General features: G+C 39.4%; 1 protein-coding gene and 1 non-coding gene across 2 annotated transcripts in view; both read left to right on the top strand.

Annotated features, from left to right (window-relative positions):
- AGO3 (argonaute RISC catalytic component 3) overlaps positions 1–17,402 on the top strand; it is a 151,589-nt gene that overhangs the window by 101,436 nt on the left and 32,751 nt on the right. Inside the window, exons 6-9 of the mRNA XM_075553875.1 lie at positions 9,426–9,560; positions 13,888–13,975; positions 14,105–14,252; positions 14,705–14,824. Coding sequence (XP_075409990.1) covers positions 9,426–9,560; positions 13,888–13,975; positions 14,105–14,252; positions 14,705–14,824 — 491 coding nt within the window. The remainder of the gene's footprint in view (positions 1–9,425; positions 9,561–13,887; positions 13,976–14,104; positions 14,253–14,704; positions 14,825–17,402) is intronic.
- On the top strand, positions 3,744–3,902 carry LOC142437963 (U1 spliceosomal RNA). Its single transcript, XR_012782460.1, has one exon. It is a non-coding gene; the product is annotated as a U1 spliceosomal RNA (small nuclear RNA).

Below are 17,402 nucleotides of genomic sequence, written 5' to 3' on the forward strand. Positions count from 1 at the left end.
ACAAACTTTCTGGCATTGACGGTTGAAATTTCTGCTACAATGTGGATGATGATAGTATAACCAGTTGCCATTAAGTCTGCTCTGACCTCTGCAAATCCCCATGTGGGTCAGAGTGGAACTGAGTTCCACGGCTTTCCATGCTGACTTTTATTTTAATGTAAATGGCCGAGCTTTACCTCCCAGGTGCCTCTAGATGGCACGAACTGCCTGTCTTTTGGTTACCAACTAAGAAATTGCACCACTCAGGGACTCTGGTAACAACATAGATATATAGATTTATCAGAATTTTTTTCACACTTTAACACCTTTATTGTTGTGTCTCTTGCATGCCATTCTATTTGCTGCAGAGGCTATGAATGAGTTCCACTTTCTTTTTTAAAAAAATACTTTTATTGGGGGCTCTTACATCTCTTACTACAATCCATACATTCATCCAGTGTGTCAAGCACATTTGCACATATGCTGCCATCATCATTTTCACAGCATTCTCTTCCCACTTGGGCCCCTGATACCAGCTCCCCATTTCTTCCCCCTCCCTCCCTTGCCCATCCTCCCTCCTGAACTCTTGATAAGTTATAGATCATTATTTCCATATCTTACATCATCCTCCATCGCCCCTCACCCACTTTTCCGTTATTTGTCTCCCTGGGAGGGGATTCTAGATTGATCCTTGTGATCTATTTCTCCCTCCACCATCCCCAGATTTATCAAACTTATTGAACTTTTATACTTAGAATGTGTTACATTCCAAAATTAATTTTTTTTAATGACGTTACTACACATACACCAGAATGGCTAAAATTCAAACCTGGTAATAATTATTGGTAACTTTTTTTCCTCATTAAACTTTGTTTTAAATGGTTTCAAAGTTATGTGACAAATTTTTGGTTGTTGTTTTCCATTTTAAATGCTAATTTTATGTGCTTTACACAATTGATGTATGTATGGATTGTGATAAGAGTTGTATGAGTCCCTAATAAAATGCTTAAAAAAACAAAACAAAGAATTTTTAACATTGTAACACATGCATAAAACTAGAAAACATCATGCTTAGCAAGAAGAATGGATAATCAAACTCTGTTACATTTATACAATGAAATATAATGCATCAATAAAAAACAAAGACAATTGTTAACACCATAAAAAAATACTGATTTTAAAAACTAATAACTTAAAAAGGCCACACAAAAAAGAAACATATGGCCCATTAAACATTCCTTCTCATTCCTTCTGGAACTTTTATGATGTATTATTAACCAGTCTTTTACTATTAAATGGTCAATTGAGACAAATAGTTCTGAAACCATTCTTCTACCACTGATTGGGACTGGGGTGGCAGGTGTTATGGGTGACACTCATTTAGCCTTCTGAGCAGACTTGGTGACCTTGCCATCTCCAGCCTTTTGTCCACTGTCCTAATGACACCCACAGCAACTGCCTGTCCCATAGTGCAGACAACAAAATGACCCGGAGGAGAAGGGTCAGAAGCTCTCCACACACGCAGGCTTGCCAGGTACCATGTCGACAACGGCAGCATCCCCAGACTTCACGAATTTGGGAGCATTTTCCAGCTTCCTACTAGAACACAGCAATCAGTCTTCTCTTTGATCTCAGCAAATTTGCAGGCAGTGTGGGCAGTGTGACAATCTAGCACAGGTGTGTATCCAGCACTGATTTGACCCGATGGTTCACCTGAGCAGTGAACCAGCTGCTTCCATTGGTGGGCCATTTTTGCTGTTACTTGTCACAGGTGTTCTTGACATCGAAGCCTACATCGTCCCCAGGCAGAGCTTCACTCAAAGTTTCATGGTGCATTTCTACAGAGTTCACTTCAACGGTAACATTGGAGCAAAGGTGACCACCATGCCAGGTTTCAGAACCCCAGTGTCCACTCTGCTCACAGGGACAGTGCCGAGACCACCAATTTATTGACATCCAAGAAAGGCAGGTGCAGCAGCTGGTCAGTTGGGTGAGTTGGTGGCAGGCAACATCCAAAGCTTCATGTGGTTCCACTGGCAGTGCCATCCTTATCGGTAATCTTCCATTCCTTGAGCCAAAGCATATTAGCACTTGGCTCCAGCATGTTGTCACCATTCCAACCAGAAATTGGCACAACAGCTCCGGGAGAGGGACATATCTGATCGGAGCACACGGGAGCAGATGAAGGGGGAGGAGGAGAGAGTGGACTGCATCCTGGCCCACCAGATCAGAAAAGCACACCAGTCTGTGCAATCACGAGGTGTCAAAGGGATCAGGTATCAGGCATCATCAGAACAAAAAATCGTATCATTTTGAATGAGGGGGGAAGTGCAGAGTGGAGACCCAAAGCACTGGACATCCCTTTATGGAAGGGTCTTGGGGAGGAGATGAGCCAGTCAGAGTGCGATGTAGCAACAATGAAACATACAACTTTCCTCTGGTTCCTAAAGTCTTCCTCCCCCACCCCCCCCCCCACCCCCACTGTCATGATTCCAATTCTACATTACAAATCCGGCTAGACCAGAGGATGTACACTGGTACAGGAAGGAACTGCAAACACAGGGAATCCAGGAAAGGTGTTCCCCTCAGGACCAGTGGTGAGAGTGGCATTACTGGGAGGGTAGGGGAGAATGGGGGAACCACTTACAAGGATCTACATATAACCTCCTCCCTGGGGGATGAACTACAGAAAAATGGGTGAAGGAAAACATCGGACAGAGCAAGATATGACAAAATAATAATTTATAAATTATCAAAGGTTCATGAGGGAGGAGGGAGGGGAAAAATGAGAACCTGATGGTAGGGACTTATGTGGAGAGCAAATGTTTTGAGAATGATGAGGGCAATGAATGTACAAATGTACTTTACACAATTGATGTATGGATTGTAATAAGAGTTGTATGAGCCCCTAATAAAACAATTTTTTAAAAAGGAATTGGCACAAATGCTACTATATCCAGGTTGTAGTCAATTTTCTTAAATGTAAGTGTCAACTTCCTTAATCGTTTCCTTATATTTCTTCTAGTTGTAGCGTGGCTTAGTAGAATGCATTTTAACACCAACAATGAGCTGTTTCACACCCAGTGTGCCAGAAAGGCATGCTCACGGGTCTGCCCATTCCTGGAGATACCAGCTTCAAATTCACTAACACCAGCAGCAACCAGTCAGCCTGTGATGTTCCTGTAATCATGTTTTTAATAAAGTCTCTATGTCCAGTGGCATCGACAATGGTCACGTAGTACTACCTGGTCTCAAATTTCCACAAGAGACATAATGGTGATGCCATCCTTACTTTCAGCTTTCAGCGTATCCAAGACCCAGGTAGACCTGAAGGAGCCCTTCCCCATCACAGCAGTTTGCTTCTTGAATTAGTCTATGGTCTTTTGTTGATCCTACCACATTTGTAGATCAGGTGATCGGTTATGATAACTTGCCAGATTTGACGTGTCCAATGATGACGACAGTGTTGACATGGGCCTTTTCCTTGCCCATTTTGGCTTAGGTTTTCACAGTGGTTTTCATCGACACCTGTATTCTGACAGCAAACCCATTGTGAAAAAGCTAATTTGTAACATTTTGACAGAACAGTGACTCTTAGGCTTCTGAAGAATCGGTTATAAACTCTTTAGAAGAGAGGTTGGAATTATCTTTTAAAAAACTGGACATATACACCTTTTATCGCCAGGATTCTACTCCTAAATAGTCTACTCTAGAGAAATGTGTGTGTATTCATCATAAAGCTATTTTTAAGAATATTCATAGCAATACTTACCTGGCAGGGGAGATACCATGATCACGAAGGTGGTTTTCCCAGGGCGAGGCTCACCCATTGCACTCCGGATGTGCTGACCCCTGCGATTTCCCCAAATGTGGGAAACTTGACTGCATAATTTGTGGTAGTAAAAAAAAAAAAAAGAATATTCAAAGCATTATTCATAAAAGTCCCAAGACCACCACAACTTAAATGTTCACCATTATCAAAGTGGATAAATTGTTTTTGTTTCTTTCTAAACAAGTTTATTGGCACTTCATCCACAAATCATACAATGCAGTAATTAATCATATCAAGAAGAGTGATACAGTCATTAGCACAATTAATTTTCATCTTTGTACTCATTGTTATTCTTGTAATTCTTATTTTTAATTGTGGCAAAGATAGGCACCACAAAACATCCACTTCAGCAACTTGTCCATGTGTAATTCGTGTCACTGTTGATGCTCTTCGTGTCGTACAACCATTAATAACACCCTTTTCCAAGTGATTCCACCACCATTGATATCAACTCAGTGCCCCTGTGGAGACAGTCCTCCTCCATCATCCATGGCGACCACGGGCCGAGTGCAGTTTATGCTCTTCCTTCTTTTAGTAGCGTTCTTGACCCTGATAGTCACATAGCCTACACTTCCACAGTCAGCTTTTGTAAGTTGTACATACATCATCACACTCAGTTCTAATGCTCTCTGCCCCCAAATTGTGTCTTCACCAATGTTTTATGTGGCAATGAAAATTAAGAAACTCCATGATCCGAATTCTACCTTGCAGGCCTGGATAGGGCAGAGGCTGTACACTGGTACATATGAGGGCTGGAGACACAGGGAATCCAGGGTAGATGATACCTTCAGGACCAAGGTTGTGAGGGACGATGCTGGGAGAGTGGAGGGTGAGTGGGTTGGAAAGGGGGAACTGATTACAAGGATCCACATGTGACCTCCTCCCTGGGAGATGGACAGCAGAGAAGGGGGGGAAGGGAGACTCCGGATAGGGCAAGATATGACAAAATAATGATGTATAAATTACCAAGGGCACATGAGGGAGGGGGGAATGGGGAGGGAGGGGGGAAAAAAAGAGGACCTGATGCAAGGGGCTTAAGTGGAGAGCAAATGCTTTGAGAATGATTGGGGCAGGGAATGTATGGATGTGCTTTATACAATTGATGTATGTATATGTATGGATTGTGATAAGAGTTGTATGAGTCCCTAATAAAATATAAAAAAAGAAAAGAGAAAAAAATGATTAGGGCAAAGACTGTACAGATGTGCTTTATACAACTGATGTATGTATATGTATGAACTGTGATAAGAATTGTATGAGCCCCAATAAATTGTTAAAAAAAAATTAAATTTAATTTTAAAAAAAAGAAAATTAAGAAACGAATTGTTTACTATGGATTAGTCAAAAGTCTAAAAATGACTATGTGCATTGTGGTGTATGTCTGAGTTCTCTTTCGATAAAATCTTTTTATGTACTTAAGTGTCTTTTGGGGGATGTTCCAATCTATTCTCTGTGTGTTTCATTACATGTGATAGTATTTATGGTATATTTTGAGCTGGCATTGACTTGAAAGCAGTGAATTTGTTTTTTGTTTTCATGCTGTATCTTAGAGCCCCAGAGGAACCTGGTGGCATAGAGAGCTAGCTACGCATGTAAACCCACCAGCCACTCCAGGAGAAGATGGGAATGTCTGCTCCGGGGAAGATTTACAGCACTGGAAGCTCCCAGGGCAGTTTTGCCTTGCCTGGAAGGTTGCTGTCAGTCAGGATGGACTCTGGCAGTACTCGAACCCCTTAGTTTGTTGCTATTCTTTCATTGGTGATCTTTAGAGTTTACATATAGAGTTTATAGTTAGGTCTATACTCCATCCTGAGTTCACTTTTTTAATATGGAATAATGAGTCGTGAGGCCTGCTCATTCTTCTGGAAGTGGAAGTCAAATATTGCCAGCCCCATTTGTTGAAGAGACTGTCTCTTCCCCATTTACCGTATTTTGGGCCTTTGTCAAAAGGTAGTTATCGGTGGGTGGGTACATTGTGTTTCTTGGTCCTCAGTTGGTTTGGCCTATATGTCTGTCACTGTACGTAGTCCCATGCTGTGCAATAATGATTTTGAAGTCAGAAGGTAAGAAGCTTCCTCCTGTTCTTCTTTAGTAGTGTTTTGCACCTTCCCTTTCCATATAAACGTAATTTACCTACCTCTTTAAAAAATGGTGCTGCGGTCTGAATTGGAATTGCATTATATCTGTTGTTGTTGAAAAGGGGTATTTGTGATAAGTTCTTGCAAAATTCTGTAATGTTATTCCCACTAAAGCCATATTTCCCAACTACTGTTCCTTCCTCTTTGTTTCCAACTTCTGCCTTCTAGTCACCAATAATTATCCATGCATCTTGATTGTATGTTTGATCAATTTCAGACTGAAGATGTTGATAGAATTCTTCAATTTCTGCATCACTAGCTGTAGTGCTTGGTGCATGCATTTGAATTATGGTCGGATGAACTGGATTCCCTTTTATGCAGATAGATAGTATCCTATTACAGACAGCATTGTACTTCAAGAGAGACCTGAGAATGTCCTTTTTAATGCAAAGCCATTCCTCTTGCAGTTGTCATTCCTGGCATAGTAGACCATATGGCTTTCTAATTCAAACTGGCCATACCAGCTCATTTAAGCTTACTAACACCTAGACTAGTGATCTTTACACATCCCATTTCATTTTTGACAACCTCCAATTTTCTTAGATTTATGCTGCTGTACATTCCAAGTTTCAAGTATTAATTGACGTTTGCAGTGTTTCTTCTCATTTTGAGACATGCCCCATCAGCAAATTAAGGTCCCCAAAGCTTTACTCCAACAGGCTTCAGTCCACCCAAGTAATTTTGATCAACTCTCCTTTGACAAGATGGCACTTCCTGAGTCATACCGAGTGCGTTCTGGCCGAGGGCCTCCTCGCCTGGTGCTGTTGCTGACAGTGTTTGCTTCTATTCATTAGGTTTGCAGTAATTGACAGTGTTTCCATGCTGTCCTCCTGGTTTTCAGTGACTAATTCCTCGGAAGTGGATAGCTGATTCCCTTGTCATGATCTTTTCCTAGTCTGGAAGCACTACTGAAACTTGTTGATGGTGACCCTGCTGGTATTTGAAATACCAGTGACATAAATTCCAGCATCACAGCAATGTACATGCCACCACAGTATGACAAACTGACAGATAAATGGTGGCTTATGAAGTCATTCAAAAGAATAAGGTCTATGTACTGACATGGAAAGATCCTTTAAGACAGAGCATTAATTTAAAAAATAACAATAAAACAAGTCATTGAGTATCATCTTATTTTTTTTAATTTGTACATTTTTATTTATATAAGGACATTAAAAGGAATATGTATATATACCTAACTACTAACAGTTATTTCTTAAAGATATATAGGTAAGTGTTGTTGGATCTTTGCTCTGTACACTTCTGTTTTATTTTTTATGGTGAATAAAAGAAATGTAATAAACGAAAAAGTAATATGTGCTTAACTACAAAAATACAATTAAAAGAAGAAAATTTAAAGTACCCACACTGACAGAAATAATCACTATTGAATCCTTGATAATTCTCTTTCCAGAGGTGAGAGACATGTTCTGAAGGGCTTTTCACTCTAAAATAACGAGAGTGGGGGAAAGAGCCCCATAGAGTTAGCTCGGTAAACAGTGGACCTATTTCTTGAGTAAAAATAAACAGCACGATGGCATTTAGCATATGGTCTGTCGGTTTTACATTTCATCATATTCCTACTGCTTTTATGCAGGATGTAGCACATGCAAGTAGTTCCTTAGCGGTATGGACAGCTCAGCACTTAGCTACTAACAAAGCAGCTGGTGGATCGAGCTTATCCTAAGATGCCTCGAAAGACAGAACTAGCGATCTACGTCCAAAAGGGTGCAACCATGAAAACCGTGCAGAATGCCGTCTATTCTGCAATAAACATAGGGTCACCGTGAGCTGGAATCAACTCACCAGCAACTGGCTGGGCTTGGGTTTAGTTCATGAAAGCAGTCAGTAAGTATATGTTTAACAAATGAGTGACAGTTTGAAAAGCCAATATGAGGGAAACATGTTGATCACCTTACAAAACCACTACTGTGGCAGTTACATAATCTCCTCTCAACTTGAGTGAAGGCGGGCAGAGTCTAGCATGTCCATCAGGTCATAGCCAGTGGTGCCTTTGTGTGGGCCTGGCCTTCTCCTGAGGATTCTGGGACATCCTGTCTTCCTTCTTGGAGGTGGGAAACAGTCTCCCTGTGAAACATTCCTGTTGACAAGACACATGGAGCCACGCTGATGGAAACAGAGTCATGGAGCTGGAGGAGGCAAGTGGAGACCCACACCAGTGCTGAGATGTTTCCACCACCACTGGATCCACAGACTTTCCATCCATTAGCCTGTGATCTTCCTGCATTCAGCGTCATTGCTTGTGTTGTGTGAGTCTGAAGAGGAATTTATAGACTGATATCGGACATATGGACTAATATCAAATTTAAGGACTCGATATGGACTGGGCTGGGATGTTTTCTCAATAAACAATTGCTCTGTGTTATAAAGTTCTCTTACACATTTATGAGTGCCAATGAATTTGTCTCTCTACTCGGACTAACACAACTACCTAGCTATTTCAGGAGAAAGATGGATCTTTCTATTCCTGTAGAAACCATTTACTCCTGTAACAGTTACAGTGTCAGAAACTCACAGGGGCAGTTCTGTCCTGTCTTACAGAGTCATTATGAGTGGGCATCAACTCCATGCAGTGAGTGAGTAGCTTATTTACAATGGGCAGATTCCCCTCAGGGTTATCATTTGTAGCTTGGATTAGCCGCAACAGTGATTAATAGATACAAGTAATCTTTTCAAATCTGTACAAAGGCATGAGAAGTTTCATTGGAATAGGTAAACAGCCTGGGATGACATAGAACACCTTTTTGAAGGAAAATTCTCTTCATGCTTATGAAGGATCTCTAGTTTTGTCCTTCGGTAGAATTTGTCTCATAGCCAGAACCACTTCTTTGTGTATGTTACAGAAGACTAAATGATTTCTTTGCCACGATGAAGTTAGATTATAAAAACTATAGTAGTTGGCCTCTGTTCCCTTGTTTGTCTTCTAATCAAAAAGAAGTCAAATTGAGATTTTGTGTAGTTTTTAGAAGTTTGTATGTGTGTATCTATTGCTCACTATATTGTTATCCTACAATTTGCATTTATGATAGTAGTAAAAATTCTGATCCACTTAACAAATTTATAGCCTACATTGGGCTATGATGCTCAGTGATTTATCAGTTAGGTAATGAGTAACTTGGCATTTGTAGTGGAGTACTCAGTCCACCATTTTGTATTATGATGTAGTCTTTTTCCATTTTTGCATAATGCTACTTTTTAACATAATGACTTGGTCTTTGGAAACTAGGCAGGTTGGTAAGTAGAGAGTGGGTGCATATACATAAATATATATAAGTACACATCTATACACACATAAATTTATATTCATAGTCAACATGTATACATGCATACTACATAAATAAAAATAAGGGATCGTTGCAATTCTATAGATAGTTAACTATCGTGGAGCCTAAGATAAACTTTCAGAATTTTGGAGGGAAAGCATTAATTTGTATTATTTGTGTTTCTCTTCATAGTTTCTGCCACTGCCTTCTACAAAGCACAACCTGTAATTCAATTTATGTGTGAAGTTCTTGACATTCACAACATTGATGAGCAACCGAGACCTCTGACTGACTCTCATCGGGTAAAGTTCACCAAAGAGATAAAAGGTGAATTAATTAGCATTTGGAACAACTTAACTATAAAATGCATAGTGATAACAAACTTTTATTAAAATATTTCCTTGTAATTAAAATCTGTTCACATAATATCACCAGTAAAAAGGTAAACTAATTATAAAATATTACATGAAATTCACAAATATAACAAATAATGTTTGGATGAAATAAATGCTAAGTGATAGAATTAGTGTGCTACCAGCTGAATTTTTTTAGAACCGATTTCCTTACTAGGGCTGGCCCTGGTGGTGTGGTGAGTCGTATGTTTGTTGGCTGCTAACTGCAAGGTTGGCGCTTTGAAAGCACCAGCCGATCCTGAAGAGAAAGATGAAGCTTTCTACTCCCATAAAGACTCAGAGTCTCCAACACTGGGGGCAGTTCTACCCGGTCCTGTAGGGTGGGTCTGAGTCAGCATGGACTCGATAGCAGGGAGTTTTTTGAGTTTTTCCTTATCAGCTGAAGGAATGCCTCACAGAAAATTGCTTCTGTACTACTGTTAAAAGTAAGAGGCGTATTCCCAAACCATTGTTATTTCTGAACTAGAATCATTCTTTGACCATATTTTAATGTAGTGACTTCTTTGGTCTGAAATGATAGTCTTATTTATTTTATCCTTTTGAAAATGTAGCCTGCTTCATGTAACTCTGAATTTGGAACTTAATGTACATTAGAGAGATAACTATTAATGTTGTATATTTGACTGTTAAAGTTTGTACAATGGTATCACTTCATATATACTTAAATCTGTATATGATCTCTGAAAAAAAGTAATAATACTCAAGAAGTTACAGTTTATACATATTTACTCTTTATATATGTATACATTTGTCTCTATACTTAGAGCATTTAGTTTATATCCAAACCCACATATACTGTTTTTACTGCAATTTAAAAGATTTTTCAAAGTTAATTTTACATGAAATCCTTGCCTTGTTTATAACCCTAGAATTTAATCCTTGTATATGATGTGACTCCACTGTACTTAGTTTTTTATTATTTAATCATGGAAACAAATTTGATATTCTCACTAATTGTGTATAATGTAGACTAATTATATAAGTGTTAGATATTAAGTAGCCAGAAGCAATTATACTATTTTGTTTTAAGATTTTACCTATTTGTTGCAGATCATTTTCAGCTTGTGGTTTGAATGAAGCATTCAAGTTTGTTCACTGGCCATCTTTCAGATTCCCAAATCAATTAGAGTAGCTGGGTACATCTGCTTGCTCCAATAATCATTCATTCTTTGCCATTCTGTAGCCAGGAGAACAATAGTCATTGTAATAAAACCTTAAAAGAAAAGCCTGTCCTTAGAAAATAAGCATCCATTTTTCTCAAGTTGCCAAAATAAGAAACTGTTATTTGTAACTGTTTTGCAACCATACCATTGTCCTTTCATAATCCGTACTGACTGCACAGTTAGCACTGTCTGGAGCTGCAGTACATTTCTAGACCATTAATATGTGATCATCCAAATGCCATGGTTTCCAGTGGAGTTGCTGCTTAGTTACCACCTCTGATGCCATGAAATCACTTACATTATCTTTCGGTAACTATGCAATCAACTCATATCACCACTCTATCACAGACAAGACAAGATGTACAGAACAAGGACTCAGCTGCCGCCCGGGGAGCATGGACTCGATCTTAACATCAACTGCTCAGGGGCCCAAAGAAATGACTGAAAAAAATGACTAGAAAGCATTATAAAGTTGATGTTAGAGTGAAGGTAAAGCCAAGTTTATAGGTTAAATATTTGATTTCCTATAGACAAAATTTTTTTCTGGTTGGATGGAGGGATTGGGGAGGGACGTGGGCAGAGAATCTAGTCTCTCTCTCTTTTTAATTTAAATTTTTTGCTAATCTTTGGATTTTGGTCTAATTCTTAGGTCCTTATGCTCTTAGATTTGGGGTATAAAAATCTAAGTTGGATTCAATTACCAAGCTGGTGATTTTTGCCCCATTCCAAGTCATGAGGCTTTTTTAAAAAGAAGGCTTTTAAATATACATCATGTATTCCTCTCACAGTACTTGAGAGAATTGAAGTTATGCCTTCTATACTATATACTTGGAATTAATTTTTAGCTGGCATGAAGAAATTTATTATAATTAATATTGATTCAAAGTATGCTATAATGAATAGATTTTCTTAGTATATTAATTTTGTTCTAGTTGAACTTTTCTCTTAAGGTTTAGTAATAACCTTGGGGATGATTTCTTTGTCCAGTAATTAAGTAGCGGAAATATTGGGGGAAATGAATGATAAAATCCCAAGGACCAATTTATTTTTTAGTAAAAGCATAATTTAGTAGACCTATAGAAGAACCTTGTTGTTTTTTATTCAAGAAAAAATTTAAAAGTAAATTGCTATGTGGTGTAAATATGTTTAAATTTTTCTTTTGTTTCCCCTTAAATGAGATAATTTACCATCTTGCTTATTACATTATATGTTGGTATTTGCTTATAAAGATGCCTCATTATAATATTTAAATTTTTAATCCTTTGTTACATAAAAGCAGAGTAAGATTCCTAATTGATCTGAAATTTTAATTTTATATATAATTAATAATGAAAAACTGTCTCATTAATTCAGTTAGGAATGCTTCTCAAGGAAGCCTCACACAAATCTGGTACCAGACATGTCCATTTAACACCTTAATTTATGCTGGTATAAACAGAAGAAAATATCACTGTGAGTCAGCTCTGGGTTTTGTACTGCAGTCAGTAATTAGCTAGGGAAATAAATTACACGGTGACAGATTTTCTCATTCTCAACACTGTTGACATTGGGAGTGGATAATTCTTTGATGGGGCGAGAGGAACTGCTCTGTACATGATAGGATATGTATTATATATGGTATACCAGCCCCCCGCCCACTAACTGCTAACTGTGTGCCTGAGTCATGACAGTCACAATGTCTCCAGACATCACCCTATGTCCCCTAGGGGTCAAAATCTCCTCTAATTGTTAACCCTGTCCTGTAGAATTCAAAAATATAAAGGAGAAATAAAAATAAAGGTAATGACAATGAATTCTGTCAGAGCTAAAAGTTGTCTTCCATCTGCTACTTTTAATTTTGTATTCCGTGGCGTCTAGGCCAAACTCTGGAAATAGAGCTTCTGCTCTGAGACCAGCAACCACTGGTCTGTCAGTGCTTCATTAGGCAGCTCCAAGATGGCCGTGTCCAGTGCTAGCTAATGTAGCTATTTGAAATGAAATTATAAATTCCCTTTCTCAGTCACCCTAACCCAAACCATGTGCTTAGTAGTCACATTGTTGCTAGTGATTACTGGAGCACAGATCTAGAACAGGAATAGACAAACTTTTGAGACAGCAGAACCAATCTATCCCTCACAATAATTTAAAAAGCATTCAAAAGCTATAAATGTTTTTACAATTAAATGAAATCACCATTATCTAAATCCCTTTAAATTTTTTTCAGTTTTACTTCAGAGCCACATGTACATACCGAAAGAGCCACATAGGACGCACAAAGTGCAGCTTACCAGCCCTGATACAGAACATGCCATCATTTAGAAAACTGTCGGATAGCACTACTTAGGAAAAATTGACCCCAAAGAATCTCATCCCATAGTTTAAATTTCTAGAACAGGTCTGGGGTCCTTGAAGCCTTAGGATCCACAAATAAACTATAGAGATCCAGGATCCCCTACAGTCAAAGGCCAACTTATGTACAAATTACATATATAATCAATATATATAATGTCTTTTTCTAAGAGTTGATCGCTTCCCTTAGATTCTCAAAGGGGTCAGTCAACTGTAAGTCACTATATCATGCCTCAATGAAATGGCCATTCCAAGTCTGTTTTTAAAATCTAGGGGTTTTCTCCCTGCTTTATAAATCATCTTCTGCCTTCAGCGATTCTGATCTATAGTCAGTATGTGATTACTAGGCTTTTCAAATGTCACATGCTTTAAAAGGTGAAAGAACAGCTCGAGAATTATTACAACGACTCTGGCATTTATCCTCTCCTCTCCCAGCGTAAATACCCGAATTTACTATTTAAAAAAGGTGTTTTTTACTCATGAAGTACTTCTTTTTGCAATCTACAGACTTTGCAAATCTCATATATTTTTAACACATGGAATTTGACAGAGAAAGGGCTTGAAGTAAGTTAGGTCTATCATGATTAGAACCACTAATAATTTTATGTGAAATCTTTTTTAATATACCATTACTTATACATTTTCTATTCATAATATAGTTGATTTTTATTAATGGCTAATAGGCTTTATAAGTGTAAATACTTTTTTCATGTGATTGTTCTATAACCTCAGTTTTCTTGTTGGAAACAGGTCTGAAGGTTGAGGTGACTCATTGCGGAGCCATGAGACGGAAATACCGTGTTTGTAACGTAACAAGAAGGCCTGCCAGTCATCAAACGTAAGAGAAACTGCAGTTTGTCAGGGCAGAGATGACATGCGGCAGCTTGCTCTAGTTGGTGCATGGGGAGGTTTGCTGGCTCATAATATGCTAAGAGTTGGTAATAACCTGTGCTTTTCCCCCCGGCAGCTTCCCTTTGCAGCTAGAAAATGGCCAAACTGTGGAGAGAACAGTGGCACAGTACTTCAGAGAAAAATACACTCTTCAGCTGAAGTACCCGCATCTCCCCTGTCTGCAAGTGGGGCAGGAGCAGAAGCACACCTACCTTCCACTAGAAGTAATGCTTTCAGAGCGCTACTCAGTGCTCTCTTTCTCCTATTCTGTGGGGTCTTTTATGGCCCATAGCCCGCCTCAGACTCACTCTCACTGTTCCGAATAAATACGCGGCAGGATAAGGCAAGTCCTAGGCTCTAAGAGACCCCAACCTGTTTGGGGAATTTACTTGAAACTTTCTGTTATGAAATCATTCGTGATCCTACCACTCCAACGTAACTACTTTTAGCCTTTCTGGCACACAACTTTTCAGTCTTTATATCTAGTGTACATTTAACCTAGCTATAATTATACTGTAAAGCAATTGTTTACTACTTCTTTTTACTTACAATATAAAAAATTAGGTTTTTGATGACTGTTTAAATTGTTGATTTCATGTGTAAATAGCATTGAATGAGAGCTGTAAAGAGAGAGAGCGCGAGCCGCTTCCAGTACACAATCTGTTTTCCGGTGTAGGTGTGTAATATTGTGGCGGGGCAGCGATGTATCAAGAAGCTCACGGACAATCAGACTTCCACTATGATCAAGGCGACAGCACGGTCTGCCCCAGACAGACAAGAGGAAATTAGCCGATTGGTTCGTATTTCAATATAGAAATAGGTATTTAGAACGTATTAGGATAAGCCTCGAACGAAGCCTGTCCTTAGTAAACTATATTGAATTCTGCATTATGTACTGTCACAGAGGGATAATGGAAATAATGTACGGAGTAGCGCTGCTCTGGGGAGAGTTCTTAGTAAGGTCTGTCAGAAGGGTTGTAGTGTTAGGTGCCGACAAATTCATTCCCCCTGTGCAACAGAACCAAATGTTATTGTGTGGGAACTGCACTGGCTCACGGTTGTTGTGGTTGAGCCGCTGTGCCAATCCAGCTCCTCAGGGCCTTCCCTTTTGGCTGCCCTTCTACTAACCACGATGCCCTTCTCCAGGGCCTGGTCTCTCCTGATCACACGTCCAAAGAACATGAGATGATCTGCCCCCAACCTCGCTTTCAAGGCGCATTCTGAGTGTACTTTTTCCAAGACAGAATTGTTTATTCTTCCGGCAATCCACAGTATTTTCAATACTTTTTGCCAACATCCTAATGCACATGCATCAACGGTTTTTCAGTCTTCCTTAAGCAGTGTCCGACTTTGACAAGCGTGGGAGGCCATTGAAAGTACCGTGGCTTGCGTCAGGTGTACTTCGTCCTCAGAGCGGCCTCCGTGCTCGGCGGCACTTTAGAGGGTCTTGTACAGCAGACGTTCCCAACGCAATCCGGCATTTGCTTCCGTGAGTGTGGATTGTGGCTCCAAGCAAGATGAAGCTCTTGACAACTTCAGTCTTTTTTTACCATTAATCAGGATTTTATTTCTTGGTCCAGTTGTGAAGAGTTGACGATTATTGTTGCATTTAGTTACAATCCATACTGAAGGGTGTAGTCCTTGTTCTTCATCAAGCCCTCCAAGCCCTTCTCAATTTCAGCAAACAAGGCTGTGCCATCTGCACATTCCAGGTTGTTAGTAAGCCTTCCTCCGATCCTCATACCATGTTCTTCCTCGTATAGCCCAGCTGCTCAGACTTTTTGCTCAGCAAAAACAAAACAAAAGCCTCACCGGCACTGAGTCGACTCTGACTCATAGCAAACCCTGTAGGACAGCGTAGAACCGCCCTTGTGACTTCCCAAGACTGTAACTCTTTACTGGAGTAGAGAGTCCCTTCTCTACTCTCTGGCGGAGCACATGGTGGTTTTGAACTGATAACCTTGCAGTTAGCAGCCCAACACATAACTACTGCACCACTAGATTGACTAAGTATGGTGGAAGGATATAAGGAAAGTTAAGTTCCTCCAATATATCACCAAATTCTTTCATTAGGTTCAGGAATAGAGTATCTCAGAATTAATGCTTCAGTTTAGTAAACAGAAGGAAAAACAGGATCCTGTAGCTGCCAGCAGTAAGAAGTGTCAGTTCAGGATGTGCAAAACATAAAAGATAGCTTTGCCCACAGAGGGGAACCTAACTTTGTATCCTCCATGCTGTTTCATTGTTGTTAATAGTGGAGGATGGGAAACGTTACTAAAAGCACTTTATAAAACTGATGGCATAAAGCAAAATGAGGAGTAAAGTGACGTGTAGGCCTTCTTATCGCCCTCTCTCCCTGCACACCATGCACACTGGCAGGCTGAGGGCAAAGAAAACAGCGGCTCAAGGGTTCGCGGACTGATGTGACCCACTGCCACCTTTTCAGAAAAACAACTACTCGTCACCCCCTGGCAGTGAAAACTTTGTGCCGTGTATCTTCTAACCCAGGGTCAAGTGTAGGTGTCTGCTTTTGCAGCACCCACCCAAAGGGGGTGGAGTCGCTCACTTTGACAAATGCCAGTCTAGATATAGGAATATTCTCCCAAACTACCTTAAAACACTTAAAAACATTTTTTTTTAGATTGTTGGCAATAGGTTACAGAGCTGGCCCTTTACTTTTGTAAGCCAATTACAAGGTAGGAGGATGGTGGGGGTGGGGGTGGGGGCTTTTGTTTTATAATTATATATTTTTTTAACTTTTAATTATGAATTGGATGATGCACACTTACTGGTCCAATAAAGAATTGAGAGCTCCTAATATTCTTGGAACTGAAGCTAAGCGTTGAGAAGGTCACTTTTCAGCTTATAAAACAGACAATTACCACCGTGGAGCATCAGTTGTTTCAGGCTCTGTACCACCAGGGCGCCCATTGCACGTGTGAGTTCAACATGAGAGCCGAGTCTGCAGCTCCATTGTACGGTTACAACTGTACTTCTTACTGTGCAAATCTGGGACCTTATAATTAATGTTCACAATAACCTTATTAAGTAGGTGTTTTAAAGTCTTATTTTATAGAGGCTAATAATAAATCCTTCTATTTTATATATTGTTAAACAAAAATTACAAACTAATGTATCTCATTAAGTAATTTTTTACAATATGTTCCTATTTTTCTAAAATTGAGATTAAATTTTATATAAACTATTAATTACATAACTAATAGAGAAGCTTAAGAATTATGGACTATGGTTGTTTATGCATCACACTAAGTAAAGCAATTCTGTAATAGTATATGTCTCAAAAGAAAAACCACTGCCACCGTGTTGACACCGCCGACCCATAGCAACCCAGTGGGACAAGGGGAACTGCCCTT

The sequence above is a fragment of the Tenrec ecaudatus genome, chromosome 1 (genome assembly GCF_050624435.1).
Source record: "Tenrec ecaudatus isolate mTenEca1 chromosome 1, mTenEca1.hap1, whole genome shotgun sequence".
NCBI classification, from domain to species: domain Eukaryota; kingdom Metazoa; phylum Chordata; class Mammalia; order Afrosoricida; family Tenrecidae; genus Tenrec; species Tenrec ecaudatus.